Below are 17079 nucleotides of genomic sequence, written 5' to 3'. Positions count from 1 at the left end.
GAGTACCAAATATATGCATACTGAGCTTGGTTTATTGACTTTTTTACCCCCCATCTTCCAAATATCTGGCTCTCCATAGGTGGGTACAAACTCCGTACAAGCATTAGGGCAGCCTGTGACATTAGATTATCTCATTGCACGGTCAAGTTTTTGATACATTTTCCAAATAATTTGAAAGCTGCCGTTAAACTTGCTCTAAGAGGCAGCCTTGAGGTGATTAGGGAGAAGAAGGGTTTTTGCAGTGACAGGAATGCCCTTGTGAGGCTGTACTTGTTTTTTACGTGGAAAGACATCTGTGCTGTATCAATGAGTGAGTGTGTTTGTTTCGGTGGGTGCAGGAAGCTGTCCTGAAGCACTGTCCCCTCTGCCTGGAGCAGGGGCTCAGCAATTCCTGCTGTGCCACTGTGGCCAGCAGGTCGAGGGAGGGGATTTTCCTCCTCTCATGAGACCTCACCTGGAGCTCTGCATCCAGCTCTGGGGTGCTCAGCACAGGAAGGACGCAGAGATCTTGGATTGAGTACAGAGGAGGCCACGGAGATGCTCCAGGGTCTGGAGTCAGGCTGGGAGAGCTGGGGGTGCTCACCTGGAGAAGAGAACACAGAAGAGACCCCAGAGCCCCTGTCAGGGCCTAAAGAGGCTCCAGGAGAGCTGGAGAGGGACTGGAGACAAGGGATGGAAGGACAGGACAAGAAGAATGGTTTTAACTTGACAGAGGGCAGGGTTAGGTTGGATGTTAGGAAGAAATCCTTCCTTCTGAGGCTGCTGAAGCCCTGGCACAGGGTGCCCAGAGAAGCTGTGCCTGCCCCTGGATCCCTGGCAGTGTCCCAGATCAGGCTGGACAGGGCTTGGAGCAGCCTGGGGCAGTAGAAGGTGTCCCTGCCATGGCAGGGGGTTGGAATGAGATGAATTTTAAGATCCTTTCCAACCCAAACCATTCTGTGATCTCTGGTGTGGAGGACCACTGGGGATGTGTCTCCTTCCAATGAGTCACTGCTTCCCCTTGATGGAGGGCACCTTATTCCAGAGAAATCCTTCTTAAGCAGTTGACATTCACTCTGAACGTATTCCCAGCTTATTGACAGGGAAGCCAGCAGCTGAGCTGATAATAGCAGCCCCCATTCTTGACAGTTTTCAGGCATTTAGATAAAAATCCCGATTGTAAACAGGATTACAGTGGAAATCACTATGAGAGGATTAAAAATGGGATCCCCCACAAAGCAGCTTGCCCTTGCGAGCTACAGAAGAACTACTTGTGTGAATTCTTCAGTTTGCTTTTTACTTTAAAGCTATTTCAGCAAAATCTGCATCTTTGGAACAAATTTGGTACTGCTCCGATCTTGTGATCTCTTCAGGTCTTCAGCAGTAGAACTTGTCCCAAACAGATGCCTGCTCCTGGGAAAGGAATTATTAAGTGGAATAAATTTCCTAAGGAAAGCTCTCCTACTTCCATGGAATGGTCCTAAGAGAAGATAACAGAGCAGAAGGAGGAACTAGAGTTTGGCTGAGAGGGTTTTTATTCAGTGGGTTTCTGTATTGCTTGAGGGAACACATCAGAGATGGGGTTGCTGTGGCTGGGCACTGCCCGAGGGTGGCCCTGGGATCTCTGCAGCTGCCTGTTGAGTCAGCAACACTTAAACCATGAGGGAAAATGCCCTGGGTTTGGGTGCAAAAATAACCTGGCTAGCTTGTGCTCCTCTCTTTTCATCTTGTGTTTCCTAGCACACCCTCCAGCTAATCAAGAGGACACAGCTTAAGCTGGTGCATTAAAATCTCTTAAGATGGGAGAGGGCTAATCCACTGACCAGAACAGGGAAAAAGATTCAGGGATGCTTTTCTTAGCTCTGCCACTGATTCACTCATCCTAATAGTTTGTGATGTTTTATAATGTCTGTGCAGTTTTCTTTCCTCACCTTTAACACTGCAGGAGTGATCCCATCTCAAAAGCTTACTAAGTCGTAAAAATTCAAGATGGGATTTTCAAAGCCCGCTTGAAGATTGTCCGATGCCTGTTTAATTGCAGTGGAAAAAGTGTACAAACATTTGAGCAGTTTTGATAGTTCTGGTCATAACACCGGGAAGTATTTTGACATTTCATTTGAGAAATGTTAGTGGAGTGTTGCCATCACTACCAAAGGCAGTGCCTGGTGCATAACGAGCGTGTTGCTTTGTTCTGCTGCAGCCCCGTCCATGCCGGAGTACGACACGGACGCTCCCCTCAATGAGACTGACACCACCATCACGGTCATGCTGAAGCCTGCTCAGTCCCGGGGAGCACCTGTCAGGTGGGTGTTTTGTCTTTCCTTTTCACACTTCCCTCCTCTCCCTTCCTCCCCAGGCTTCCCTCACTCCCCTCTCTTTCTCCTCTGATAACGGAGCCGCACAAAGCGAGCGCCGACTAAAAGGCCAGCTCGGCTGTTATTCTGCCTTTCACAGTCTCCTTTCATGAACGCTTCAGCCTCCTTGCCTCCCGCTGTTAGCCTCCAGGAAGGATTGCTGCTGGCACTGTCGGGGTTATTACCCCTCAACATCACTTCAGATGGCTTTGCAGTGCTGGAGCACAGCGGGATGCGGAGCTGGAGACTGAGCATCCCCACACGAGGGTGGAGGAGGCTCCAGGTCTCCATCCTGCCCTCTCTTCCATGATGAGCAAAGCCCGCTGGTAACTGTTGTAGGGATGCCTGCTCTGTCTTTAATGCTTGTGGAGGTATTTGCTCAGCTTCTGGATTTAATATGCTTCTCACCTTTGCAATCCAGCTGTGCTGCTGGGCTGTAATCTCGTCCAGAAAAAAGGAATTTTGATTTAGTGAGGCTTTGCTAGCATAGACAAGCAGATCCTGCTGCAGAGTGGAGGATTTGCAGAATCACAGAATCGTTAAGGTTGGAAAAGACTTCCAAGACCACTGAGTCTGACATTTTACCACTCACCACCTTATCAACCAGCCCAGAGCACTGGGTGCCATCAGCAGTCATTTCTGGAACCCCTCCAGAGATGGTGACCCCACCACCTCTATGGGCAGCCCCTTCCAATGCCCATCCACCCTTCCTGTGGTGGATTTCCTCCTGTTGTCTGACCTGAACCTCCCTTGGCGCAACCTGAGGTCATTTCCTCATGTCCTGTCCCTACCCTGACCCCCACCTGGCTGCCCCCTCCTGTCAGGGAGTTGTGGAGATGGAGAAAGTCCCCCCCAGAGCTTCATTTTCTCCAGGTGAAACAACTCCAGCTGCTCCTCACATGACTGAGGCTCCAGCCCCTTCCCCAGGTCCATTCCCTTCTCTGGACACCCTCCAGCCCCTCAAGGTCTTTCTTGCAGCGAGGGGCCCAGAACTGGACACAGGACTCAAGGTGTGACCTCGCCAGTGCCAGGTACAGGGGTGCCATCCCTTCCCTGGTTGTTTAGGGGCAGGGAGCTGCCCAGCACCCGTGGAATAGAGGGGGCACCTTGCAGGGAACCTTGCTGCCTGTCTGAGCTGTGTCCTGCTCTGAATGGTGACATGCTGATGGGACACCCACCTGCAGGTTGCTCCCTGACTTGGAGTTCTGAACTTGTCACTCTCCTCCATCTCAGTGAATTTGTGTTTGGTGCAAGGCACCAGCACAGATGAACGAATTCCCTTCTGAGCCCACACCCATTGCTGGCAGAAGTGCCAGCTGCTCCTTCATCCTGCCAGGCCCCTCTGCTGACAGCAGTCATTGGAGTCATGTGTCAAAACAGTGGATCCTGCCTTGCAGAAGGTCCAGCAGGTATTCATTACCTCCCTGGGAGATCTTCACGCTTTTATCTCTAGTTTTCACAAAGGACTCTTGAAGTTTTTCCCATGGGTGTTATTTTAAAAACACAATAGTTCTACCTTTCATAATGCTTGTGTTTCTGTATCTCACTGTCAGGTTCTTAATGCTTTTGAAGGATGCCCACTAAGTATTCAGGAGAAAATTGCACCAGATGCAAACTACTGGATTTATTCAAATATCCTATATCAGCTGGTGGTCCCCCAACTGTGTTGTGGCTTGGACCCAAATTGAATTGATAAGCTCAAACAAAAAAAAATCCATTCTTTAAGACTAAGTGCCGTCCCTTCTCTGGTTTTTCTGAGTAATGTATTTCAAAGTTTGTCTTTCAATCTCTGGTACTCCATATGAGCAAATTTAGGAGCTTATTTTCTGAGTCCTTTAGGGATGTTTTTTTTTGCTGGAAAAGAGCAGTAAAATCACACAGCTTTGTTTTGTTTTATTTCTTTATATGGGGGAACATTCCTGTATCTCGTTTTACCACCTGCTGTCTTAGCAGTGTTGCTATTTTGTCTTTTTATTGAAAAGTCTTGTGATTTTTCTCAAAGTCGATTTACTGCACCTTAACTGCATTCAGTGAATAATGTCTTTTCAGCAAATGCATCTGTACACAAAATTGGTCAGGATTTTTTTATAAATTTTCACTCTGATTTCTTTAATTGCATCGTAGCCTATTACGCACATTTGTGGAGAGTGCAATATTTACATGCCACGTCTAAGTGATAAAATTATTTCCTATAATGAGTCCATTTCATTGACTCACAGATGTGTGTATGAAAAGCAGAAGGGCAGGGGGAGTAAGGGGGAAGGGAGTCTTGGGGAGAATTTTAGCTTTTTATTGACTCTGACAGGCTCAGAATTCTTCCCCTGTAGAACTATAGAGACTGTTCTTAGGCTAACCTTAATAAATCCGGTTATTTCAAGTTTCAATTCTCCCAACCTCTTCCCTTGTCTTTCATTCTGTTCTGCATGCTGCCCCGTTTGTGAAATTCTCTCAAAATACCATTTCCAGAAGTGAGTCCCATTCCCTCAGAAGGAGATCAAAAGAATAGCATGAGTTGTGGACTGATTGTGGCACCCTTAACACACAAGAACGAGGTGGTTTTTTAACACACAAGAACGAGGCGTTTTTTTCTCCTCACTGTGTTTTATTCATCTAGCTGAGATCAAATGTGTCCTCTTTGCTGTAGTCTGGTTAGGTGTTCTACCTTCTGGTTGTGTGGGATTTATTTCTCTTGCTAATTCCCTCTTAATGACTCTGTCCGGTTGCTGAAGGCGTTAATGCAAGCACAGGTTTGAGGCAAAGGACTGAGCAACCTCCCTGCCCGGCAGGGGGATGGTGCAGAGGATCCTGTCCAGTGTAAATCCTGGTGGGATGCCTTCTCCTGGCCCCCCTGGTGGATGTGACCATGCTTTCTGGATCCTTTTCCCCTTGCACCTTTCATCTCCCAGCCTCCCTCAAGTGGGGCTGAACTTTTCTGAGAGGAGTCTGAAGCAGATTTTCCTCATGCCTTTCTAGAAAAGCTCGGCTCTTCAGAGCTTTCTCTGGGCAGGAACAGGTCGACCCCTTATCCCATCAACCCTTTCTGCTCTGCAGTTCTCCAGTTTTTATATGATCTTTCCAAACCATGAAGAAGAAAACAATTAATATACAGTAATTATTCTAATATCTCCTCTTCTGTTCAGGGGATGGTGAGGAGAACATGTAGGATGTGACTGTAAGGAAATATCTCTGCTTGGTCTTGAGTTATTTCATTCTGCTGTAGCACAGAGATGGAGCATGGGCTGCAAGAACATCTTCAGAATAATACAGAAGGATATTTAAAGTAAGATTAATTGTATTTTCATTCGTCTGAAATGCAAGTACACCAAATCCAAAGTCACTTTCAGCATTAAGACACTTCTGATGTTCCCCATGGCTCATGATAAATAATTTAAATGTGGCAGTTTATAAAAGTAACGATCATGAACGTGGTGTTGTTAACGATCTATAGATAACAAGGAGGATGCTTTCATGCAGCCTAACAGGATTAATATAAACTTAGATATTCTTTGATCTATTTTGTCCTACTGCCAAAAGAAAGGTGAAGCCTCAGCAAGCAGAAATATTCTCCCTTGTGGCACAGGCGTTTCATTTTTTGCCTTTATTTTTCGTGGTATAACCTGCAGAGTTTGACTCCACATTGCCCTTTAAAAATAACTTTTAGGTGTTCTTACATCAATCTAAACCCTGTGAATGGTGCTATGATTGATTTGCTGGAGGCTGACATTCATCTATAATACATGCACACGAGGAAGGAAGAATGCAAGTGTTCTCAATCTTTACTCCTCAACTCTTTCCTGAAAACCTCCAGTGTGATTTTGAGAGTATTTCTGCCTTTGAATCTGTTATTGTCAGGAGGGCTGAGTCAGTCCTTCATAGATTATTCACATATGACATCTTTAGACCTCTATTTGAGAATTTATATCCCACTCCCAGCTTGGAAATAACACTCCAAGGGGTTTTATCTGCAGGACATGTCCACAGGCTGGTTTTTGTGTGTTGGATATTTGAAGGTCCATCTGCTTTATTAACACGCTGTTGGTTCTGTCAATCTACCTATACCACTGTTACGGAGAAAATCAAATTTCCAGAGCGTGTGGTAGTTGTGAGGGTTTCAGAGTTTAGAAAAATGCTCCCCTTAGGTGTGATTGTCTTGTCAGTACCCTGCTCTGTGTGGTGGAGCTGTAGGACACGGCAGAAGGACGTTCGAGAAGAGCCTGCAATTATTTTGGGGTGGGGTTCAGAAAATAGAAAACTTCTTTGTTGGAGCAATATGGAATTGGTCTCTCTCTCCCTTTCTGCAGCTCTCAGAGGTGTGTCAGTAAATAATCTGTGATATTCTTTTGTGTGCTGCCAGCACACAGGGGCAGATGGGTCAGTTTATTAATGTACATCTTAAAGGAAATACATAAACCTAAACAAGAGAAGAGCATTTAAATATTTAAAATATATCAAGAAGGACTGAGCAAGGGTGAAATAAATATTTTCATGTCAACAGCCAGCCAGGAGGATAAATTAATTTATATAAACCAAGCCCCATGTTACACTTGAGTGATTATTATTTGGTTCTGGATCTTCCAAGCATGAAATAAAGAGAAATTTTTTTCTACATGATGCTAAAAAAATTAAGAGAAAACAGCTCTAATGTTATTTACAGAACACCTAGGAATGGTAGGGTTTTTCTGGTTTTATACTCAAACTCTTCTCCCAGGAAAAAATCCTGTAGGATGTATCTGTGCACTTAAATATTCCTACATGCAATACTGAGTAAAACTTTCCTGGAAGGAAGAGCCATGGCACTGCTTCCGTCTTACCTTAGAGAACTGAAAGTAGCTAAAACTCGTCTTTTAATCTGCAACAAAGTAAAAATGGAGAAAATTTGGAGCCATATGTTAGAAATTTAATCTCCAGGTAATTCTTTCTTTTCTATGATTTTGGGCATTATCTGTTCATCCTAAGCCTGCCTTTCCTGCACCCCCCTGCCTGGCATCCTTAGTCTGATTTTGCCTTTACTGTGCAATAGTTCTTCCCAGCCTTACAAAGGAGTGGTTTGCAGGCACAGTGACCTGGATTCTGTGGTGGAGAAACTATAAATTCATAATATTTGCTGGTGCTTTTGTTTTGCTTTGCTGCTGGTGACTTTGGTTTGTAGATCTCCATTAGTACAGAGGGAGCAGCGCTGCTCAGATCTCTGCTTTGCAGCTTCCTAGTGGCATCACATGGGCCTGCCTCAGGCATTTGTGCTGGTAATTGATTCATTAATGCCAGAAAAGGGTGGCGATTTCTAGTTCTTAAAACTCCCATGAGGAGTACCTGGTATATGAAAATAAAGATTGGAGTGAAGGAGCAGCAAAACAATAAAAAGGGTGCTAAGGGTGAAATTATCATGCCTTTGATAATTCAGGAAGTTAGATTCCCTTGATAGACACATTCTTATTATTTGGAAAAGAAAATTGCTGGTCTGTTTTCTCTGAGCTCCTATTTCAATGTCTGGATCACATGAGTTAGTTGATTCAATACAGGGGGAAGCAGTTGTCAGCAGTTTAGATCTTTAATTTTGTAGTATTTAATGAGAAATGAGATTATCAATCTAGGCTTCTGATATTATAAGCCAAATTACCTGTATTAATTAATATCTCCTATAATATAATTCAGGGATATTGTTCTGAAATCATTCAAGCTGAGTTTCTCCTGCCTGAAACTCTGCCTTCTATTCAGCTAAGAGTTTGGAGATACACGAAGAAGTTTCTTCTTAGAGACAAACCAGATCTACATTTTCTTCAGCTGTGTGTGAATGGGAGAGAAGGAAATTTGGGTGAAAGGCACTGAGCACTTGAGATTGTTATGAGTGTTAAGTGCTTATTGTATCAAGAGAACAGCACAATGGAGATAAGGTGTGTAAGGTGCAACCAGAAGGATCAGGAGGGGATATTTAGTATTTTATGTAGCCTGGCAGAATTAGTTGAATAGGGGCTTAAAGGTTTTGTTAAGTTCCCTGGAGAGTCAGGTGTTAGTCCCAAGAAGTGAGGCTAAAAAGGACATTTTGGGTCAATTTTCTCATCTGGTACAGGAAATGCATTTTCCTACTGGATCAGCACAATGTGCAATTGAAATTCAGCCCCCTAAAGAGGACAAATCTGCCTTTTACCGTTTATCAGTCATCTAAACCATGGCCATTTGCACAGCCTGGGTGGCCTGCTGTGCCTTTGACCATTCCACAGGTAGCTTTGGCAGTGGGCAGAAATGGGAGAGGAAAGCCATAAAATGGATGTCTATTTGAATGATAATATTTTTGCAATCAAATTACATGTGGAGGCAATTCTTTGGTGTCAAGCAGCATTTTCCTAGCGCTACAGGGAAGCTTTTGCTAACACTTCTTAGTGTTGTGAAGACCTGAGGTTAGTGAGTAGGGGAAAGGAGGGGTTTTTTTTTGCATAACTCTTTTACGCTGACTGTGTAAACTGCCAGATTTAATTCCGGCTACCAACAGGTTAATGAATTCTGAGCTTTAAGCTGATATTCACAAATTGATGGCCCTCACCTCAGCCTGCCACTCTGTTTGAGGAGGGAACAGAGAAAATACCCATGGTTCCAGTCTGAGGGTTTCTTTTCCCAGGACGTTTCTTTGCTCCGCAGTTCTCAGAGCCACCGTTTCCCTTCCTGGTTGTCATGGAATGAAAGGGTGATAACAAACAACACAAAAGACTTTAAAAATCAGAAACTCTGACTTCCAGGAGGTGCAGTGCCAAACCTGTGAGAGCTTTTGGATCAGACCCTTGGATGGAGTGAGCTGAGCCACAGCTGCTCAGGGGTGGGAAGCCCACAGGAGGAGGAAGGACCTTGGCTCTTTTAGAGGGTCATCAAGGATGATTTACCTAATTGAAGCAGCTCCTTAAGGCACTTAAAATGAAATGGGATGAGCCTGAGCACAATTCTCTGGCAATTGTCCCCCCCTCAGGAGCAGTGCCTCTCCCGGAGTGAGGGTTCTGAGTCCAGAGGACAAGGGGGCTCTTCTTTCTCTGCTGCATCCATCAGGAGATGTTCAGGGCAGGTGCCCCTCGATGTGTCCATAACAACACAAAAACACAATAAAAGGGAAGATGAGCAAGCTCTGCTTTGCTGTTGCAGACTAAGGCATTTCAGGATTTAATTATACTACAGGTATATAAATTCCGGAAACATGTTAATGCTCCCGTGATTAAAATTATAGAGGGCCTAATTGAAAAAGCATAAACCGAATTGAAGAATTCCTAATTATAGTTTGCTTTGAGGTGTTAATTTCCTCCATAATGAATGCATAATTTCTTGGAACTAGAAAATGGGGTTGCTGCACCAGTGCGTGGGATGCAGATGGAATGGAGGGATTATCATAAGTGCAGCCAGACAATTCTCAGGAATAAAGCTCTGCAGCCATGATGCTCTTCTGCCTCCCCATAATTTCAGCTTTCCTTGCACAGTGGTTTTCCAGAGCAAAAGGCAGAGACAGGAACAGTGAAGGATTTGCCTGCAGTGCAAAAGGAAGGGGAATTAGGGCTGGTGTCATTCGAAGTAGTTCGTGGTGCAAAAGAGGAAGGGAAAAAGAGAAGCAGAATGTGGAGTATTTCTAAGTGGGGAGGTCAAACAGTAAAAGAGGAGAAAATGCCAATTTCCCTTGTGGCCCACTGTGACAGATCCCTAAGGAGCTACAGGAGCTGATGTTGATGCAGGTTGAGGGCTTTTTTCTGCCAAAGGACACAGCCTATGTGTAATGTTTTTGTAAAAAATTCTCTTAGTTTTGAAGGGAGTTGGTGGATTACAGGATTGTCAGACACAATCTCCTGACATTTAAATCCATCCCATTCCCACTGGGGTGGGAGGTGGTTATGGATGAATTGCTGCAGAGGAGTTCTTATCCTTGGGATTTTCCCACTCCCTCTATCCTCAATTTCCCCTCATTCTGGGGCAGGGGATGTTGTAGGGAAGGCACGATTTTAGATCTCTCCCTGCTATCAGAAAGAAGCATGACAGTTTTGCACTTTCTGAAAAGGAAAAGACGGGAAGGAGCTGGTGGATACTCTGCAGCTTCAGGTGCTGAGAGTCTGTGTTAGTCTTCCCCAGGAGAGCTCATCACCCCTGCACATTGACCACAGGACTGCAGCAGTTACCTGGCTGCAGAGGCCTTGTTGAGCTATGAACTTTATCAGAAGGTTGTAAACAGAGCAGGTTTTCCTGGTTTTGCCTAGTGTTTTTTCTTAGCCTCTTAATTAAAAAAAAAAAAAAATCCAAACAGAAGTGACACTAATAGAACTATATTTCTGGTGTTTTCTGGTGCTTTCTCTTCTGAAAGACAGCAGATTCCTCTCTGTGGGTTTTCCCTGCATAGTCTGGTAGCTGCGGCTGTGGAAAAGGCAGAGGAAGCTTGAATTCCCAGCTAGACTATTTCTGCATCCAAATGAACCTAATTTGATGGGAACCATTGGAAAAACCCAAATTAATTCTGACTGAGAATATATGCAAATATCCCCATCCCCTTGTTGAAGCTGCTGCTTTTATGAAGGGCATGGCAGAAGGTGCAGGACAGTCCCAGGAAGGGTTTGCCATGGTCTCTCCTTGCCCTGCAGGTTGTTCAAGAACCACTTTGGCTCTTCTTGTCCTTGAAACGTCCTCCTGGTCTTAAACCAGCACTTGCTGAGGATGACAGGACCTCAGTCAGCGACGCCCGCTTAATACAAAGCAAGATTAACAAAAGAGAGGTTGGGTTTGGATTATTTTTTTTTTTTTTTTTTTTTTTTTTTAGATTAAACAGATGGCAGGTGGCTCAGGAGGGAAGAGACACCTCCAAAGCCACTCACATCAGCTCCTGTTGCAGCGAAAGCTGTATCTGTCTGCACTCATTATCTTTAATCTGCCAGCAGAAAATAGCATTGAGCTGGAGAGAGGGACGGGGCCAGTTCCACTGGGGAGCAGCAGCAGCTATTATGGCTAATCCTGGGTTGCAAGCCAGGTCAGGCTTATGGAGATGGCTGAGATAATGGAACACAGAGCTTTGAAACGGCCCCAGGTTCTTTATTTTTATTTTATTTTATTTACTTTCCAGAAGATTAAATAGAGAATTTAAAGCATTTAAGAGAGTACAAGTAATATGACATATGTACGAGTAAACAGATGCAGCAGCAACGTTCTGGTGGGCTGGGGATGGTCTTTCTGCAAGCCTGAACTGCATCTTCTGTTAGGGTAAATGATACAGCTGGGGAAGATGGCCCTTTAGGTACACAAATCCTTCTTTATGGTCAGTGACTGCAGTTGTGTTCTGGACAGCTCCTCAGGTTTTGTGTTGTCACATTGCTGGTTGCTGTGGGCAGGTGCTGTGGTGATGGCCGGACTTGCTTAGAGCTATATGGGAATATTTGGATTTTTGGATACCTTTCCCTAGCTGTCATGGTGGGGGGGAACTTGATGAGGTTGGAACCACTGATTTTTGTAGATGTATTTATGTGTAGGTACACACAAGGGTGTTCAGATGTGCACATACAGAATTGTAAAAGCACAGAATGATTTGGGTTGGAAGAGACCTTAAAGTTCACTCAGTTCCAACCCCCTGCCATGGGCAGGGACACCTTCCCCTATCCCAGAGCTCCATTATTTAAGCCATCATTATTGTTGTTAACAGTGTTGTTGTAACAGTGTTGTTACTGGTGTTTATGGCTCTGGTGTTTGTATCTTTTGTGCGGTGCAATTTGAAGACAGAGCCAATCTCCAAACACCTCTTTCCCAGCTCTGTCTGCTCCTCCCTTTTCACTGTAGGCCACATCTCTAGCGATGCTCAGAAGTCACATTTTCCTCCTTTTTTCCCCCTATTTGAAAGGTTTGGTAGGAGTAGCATGTGTTAAGTTGGGTACTCCAGCCTCCCTTAGACAGGATATGTTGGCTGGTGGGTGGAGGAATGTTGGACAGGAAAGTGTGGATTTGTTTACATACAACTGATGGTATCAGGCAGAGTCACACTCCCCATGCCACTGTTAACATCTCTGCAACAGTGGGAAAATTATTAATGTACCTCAGGAGTCTGTCAGGATAAAACCTGTGCAACCCACGAAGGCCATGGAATATTTTACATTACACTGTCATGTTTTTTTACTAAACACCCGACCTAACCACCACCAAAACTCCCCAAAACCCCAAACAAACAACCTCCCCACACACACAAACACCTCCCAACAGAGTTTTCATTTTTTCAGTCAGCTGTAGGAGTTGTATGTGAGACTGCAAAGGAATTTCAGACAAAGCTGCCTGGCCAAAGACAGCGTTTGTTAGAGTGACACTGGCAGGATGCTCTTCTGCAAATGCAAACATTTTGTTTGGGTTTGCTGCTTTCTCAGGCTCGAGACCGTGCACAGTTCCTGAAATAGATGCCACAGGCAGCTCATCACAGCTCCTGCTGCTGGCTGGGGACAGCACAGGCCCGTCTCTCTCTCTCCTCTACAGGAACCATGCAGTCATTAAACATCCTCATCTTTTCTAGAGCCCGTTTCAATCACTAGAGAAATTTAACAAAGCTTGAAATTTCAGCGATAAAAGGATGCCTGTGTGGAAAGGCTGACTCCAAATGGTTTTATCCAAGTGTGAAATCGCTACCTTTTGTTTCATGAATTTCAGGGTCTCACGTGCCCTGGTAGTAAATCTGGAGGACTGAGCTGAATGTGAGAGTGGAAGAAAATGTGAAGAGACTCTCTTCCCAGCCTTCTTGATTATTAAATGGATTTCATTATTATTGGCTCTATCTCAGCAGGTTTTTTTTCATCACAGTGGCAGTAATTACCATCTCTTCTTCCTATGCCATTTTTTACAAATTTGGCAGAATTTGAATTCTTTTCTGGTATTCTTCAACTTCAGTGCACGTAGAAGAGTTGTTTAATTTAAATGACTGTTAAAAGAACACGCAAAAATAACCGCAAAATGAAGGCTCTGGTGTGAATAACTTTGCAATATGAGAGACTATTTCCTCAAGTAGCATCACTATTATCAGCTTTATTTTTGTGAATGCATTGCAGATGTGAGCAAGCTGATGGATGACAGCGCAGCCCAATATTCCTAACAGGCTACTTTTTGAGTCTCTGAAACAGCCAAGCGCATTCCAGAAGATGACACTGTAGACCAATCTCTTTTTTTCCACCTATTTTCTGCATGAAACTCTTTATTGGAAGCAAACCTTCACTTCAGCATATTGTATTCTGCATGGAGCTGTTCCAGAGTGCAATGGAAACAGTGGCAATCTTTAATTGATTTTAATGTGTTTGGAATCAGTTCTTAAATAGACAGAAAATTGCAGAACAGAGCACTGGGTCCTGTCAGTGCATCCTGGGCGGCTGTGAAACACAGTTCGTTACGGTTTGTAGATTAGTTTCAGAGCTTCTGATTAAAAATGCTATTGGAGGTGCTGAGGTACGTTTTCCAATATGTGAAGGCAGTAACTCGGTTCTCAGGGATATACTGGCACCTGTTTGCACCCAGAAAACTTCATGAACTTGGGAGTTGACTCTTGGGTGCCTGAACGTTTGACAGGAGGTGCTTGATCAGGGAATTCGCCCTTGGAGCCCAGGGAATGCAGTGCTGCAGTGAGTGTCAGCATCAGCCTTTGTGGCAGTTACCCCTGAGTTCCTGTAAACTTTTGGGAATGTATGCTACATAAAGCTTTTTGAGGCTTGGGTTGGGTTGAATTTTTTTTTACAAAATCTCCCGTATGCAGATTCATGGTGGGGCTGGAGGCGCACTGTGAGAAGGATTTATCTACAGTTTAATGTCACAGTTTTTTAGGGTGAACAATACAGAGTACTGATATATGGAATACCTTTCTTCAAAATTCCCACTATTTTATTTCTTACTGGCTCTGTGGCAGAATTCAGGCTTTGATCTCGATACTTTTAAGAGGGGGAAATCAAGATGTTGGGGCTACTCTTCTGTCTCAGTGTGCATTGCTGAAGGCAGCTTGGCCATAAAACAAGCATCTGCACGCCCAATGGCTAATCTGAATTCTAAATGTGGGTGTCAGGCAGCACATCAAACCCTCTCCCATTCCAGTATCCTGGGAGATGGCTCCATACTGTCAGAATAAATGTGATGAACCTTCATGGATATATACAGATACACTTACTTTGGCTCAACCAAATTTAACAGGATCACAAGTTAAATGGAATAATCAAATGATGAAAAGCTGGTGCTCAGTATCTGTAGCTGCGTTCTTGCGTGGCCTACAGGGGAAAAGAAGCTGAAGTGGTTCTTGGTCCCTCTAATTATTGCACCTTTGTCCCTGTTCATGTACTGCTGATGCCTTTTCTTTACCTCTGTGCAGCACTGACCCTTGTGCATTGGTCAGACAGTATTTGGGGCGTATTTTCATGGGTTTGGATGGCCTTTTTGGAACAGTTGGATCTGTTCCTTCCATAGAATATGTGTAGGAGTGGAAATTCAATGTCCAGCTCTATGTCGGCTGCTACGTCCCACATGGGGAGGCACAAATCTTTTCTATCCTTCCTTCATTGGCTCCTTTTTGTCCTTCATTCTTTGAGTTAAAATAACCAGTAATAAGAAAACCACTACTCTCTCACTTCCTGTAGCCTATCAAAGAATTATTCTGAAAGTAAAATGTTCATCTGAGCTGGAAGTGGGAAGTTCCTCTTCTCTGTAGGATGAACAACAAAACCTGCTCACAGTAGTCTGCTAAAAAAAAAGCACTACAAGATCAAGCTGTACTAATTGCCACTTATTTTTGCTCCCTGGGAGAAAATAACATTGGAAATAATATATGGCTGATAATAAATTTATGTGTTAAATGAAAATACATTGAATCTTTATATGATGTGAAGGAAAGTTTAATAACGAGATTGGTCCAGAGGGAGTACTCGGCTGCTGAAACGTTGTTTCTTTTAAGCTTTAATAATTCAGGTGAGTGGATCACTGCAAGGTTACAAAGAAATGATATTCCTTTTCCTACCCTCTCATTATCAAGAGCATAGGGAAGGTTTCACCTTGTTGATGTGTCAGGATACCAAAGTGCATGGGCCAGATGTTGGAGGCTTTATGGAGAGCTCTGACTCAGCTTTTCCTCCCCACGTTCCTGGGCATCCTGCATTCAGAATTTGAGACTGGCCTTAATACTGAATTTGTGGACAAGTGTTGTCTCAGTCCATCCTGAGAAAGAAATCAAGATCGGGGAAAGGAGAAGCCTGAGGCAAACAGAGAGATCTCCGTCACAGAAATGGGCTGTGACTGTAAATGTTGATTTTTTTTTTTTTTTTCCCATGCTGAATAGGAAACTCATCATTTAAAAAATTACCTTTTAGCTGGTGATAAGGGCACCTTTCATTCCTCTGCAGACAACACTTGTGCTGTGGCCCATTATGGTAGGTGCTTTTATCAGTGATTTACAGCCAAGCTGTCAAAAACTTTCAAAAGCTTCTATTAACTGATGTGAATTTATCTATCTAAGACCTTTGAAATCTATAAAGGAGCCCAGGTTTGGCCTCCTTTTCCAATCAGTGCAGCTGCACACAGGGCAGTCAGCTCCCCAGCCTTCTAGGAGCTCAGGCATTTGTTTTGTGGCCCGGATTTGGGAATCCCTTGAGAGCTCTCTGGAGAGCAGAGCCTGTGGATGTTTGGAAAGCAGTCCCTGGTGTTTTCTAAGGGGACAGCAGCATTATTTGGCTGCACCAAAGTGGGCTGGGGTAGCACTGGGAGCACAAAACCCCTGCTAACCACTGCCCTGCAGCGCACCCGTGTGAGTTTGGTTGCGGGGTTTCCAAATGTGTCCTGACATTAAAAACTGGAACGCAGGAGTTAGGGTGGCTGTATCATCTTTCATTTCACTGCCACTGAAGCTGTTATCTCGTGTGGGAGTTTGAATGCTCTGTTTTTGTTGTCTCTTTTAATATCATTTCTATGTATGGCGCTGACACTCGTACCCAGCTGTGCGTTTGCATTGATTCCTGCCAGGAAATCCATGTTAGCTGATCCTGGCTGGGAGCAGCAGCTTTGAAGCCTGAGGTGGGGAGAGCCCCAGATCCCTGTTACTGCCTGCCTGCTAGATGGAATGAGAGCTATTAGAACAGTTTGGATATCTCCTCCTTATTTTCATTGCCCGCTTGCTTTTTTTGTCCTTTCCTCCAGCGCCTCTTTTTTGAAAGCCACCCTTCCTTTCCCTTGTCTGTAATCACACTGGTGTTACAGAATTGTCAGGGACAACAAATTGCAAAGGGTAGACCCTGCTCAGCCCTGACCCAGGGATGTGAGTGCAGCTGAGGGGCTCTTTCAGGCCAAAAGGGCAGATCCTACTCACCAAGTTTGTCCTGAGGCAGTGCCCAACCACGGGGATTGTGGTGTATCCCACCAAGCTCCCACCTTCTGAGCAAACTCGGATTAGTTTTGCTCTTTTGAGAAATGTTGTAGTACTGCAGATGGTTTGCTAAACTTTAGGGTGGGCAATAGGACATTTGCTACTCAGAATTCCCACAGTAATTCCATTTGGGTGTAGGATTGGTGGTTTTTTTGCTCCAAGTTACAAGAGCACCTCAATGCAGGTGCTTCTTTTGGCCTTTGCAGCACTTTACTGGTTAACACAGAGAAATTGATCTCTGAAAATGCACTAAAGGCAGGCAGGGAAATTCTGCTCCTAGCTGTAAACAAAACAGGAGGAGAAGAGCATAACTCAAAATCAAAAACAAAACAAAAACGCCCAAAACAAACAAACAAAAACAAATAAAACCTACAAAAAAAC

General features: G+C 44.3%; 1 protein-coding gene across 7 annotated transcripts in view; it reads left to right on the top strand.

Moving 5' to 3' along the window:
• The window catches only part of PTPRT (protein tyrosine phosphatase receptor type T), a 451419-nt gene that overhangs the window by 331600 nt on the left and 102740 nt on the right, over positions 1 to 17079 (top strand). For all 7 annotated transcript variants that reach the window (XM_058422730.1, XM_040080154.2, XM_040080156.2 and 4 more), the window contains exon 11: positions 2180 to 2282. In XM_058422730.1, coding sequence (XP_058278713.1) covers positions 2180 to 2282 — 103 coding nt within the window. The remainder of the gene's footprint in view (positions 1 to 2179; positions 2283 to 17079) is intronic.

This window comes from Hirundo rustica, chromosome 16 (genome assembly GCF_015227805.2).
Source record: "Hirundo rustica isolate bHirRus1 chromosome 16, bHirRus1.pri.v3, whole genome shotgun sequence".
NCBI classification, from domain to species: Eukaryota; Metazoa; Chordata; class Aves; order Passeriformes; family Hirundinidae; genus Hirundo; species Hirundo rustica.
This window is presented reverse-complemented; position numbering and strand designations above follow the sequence as displayed.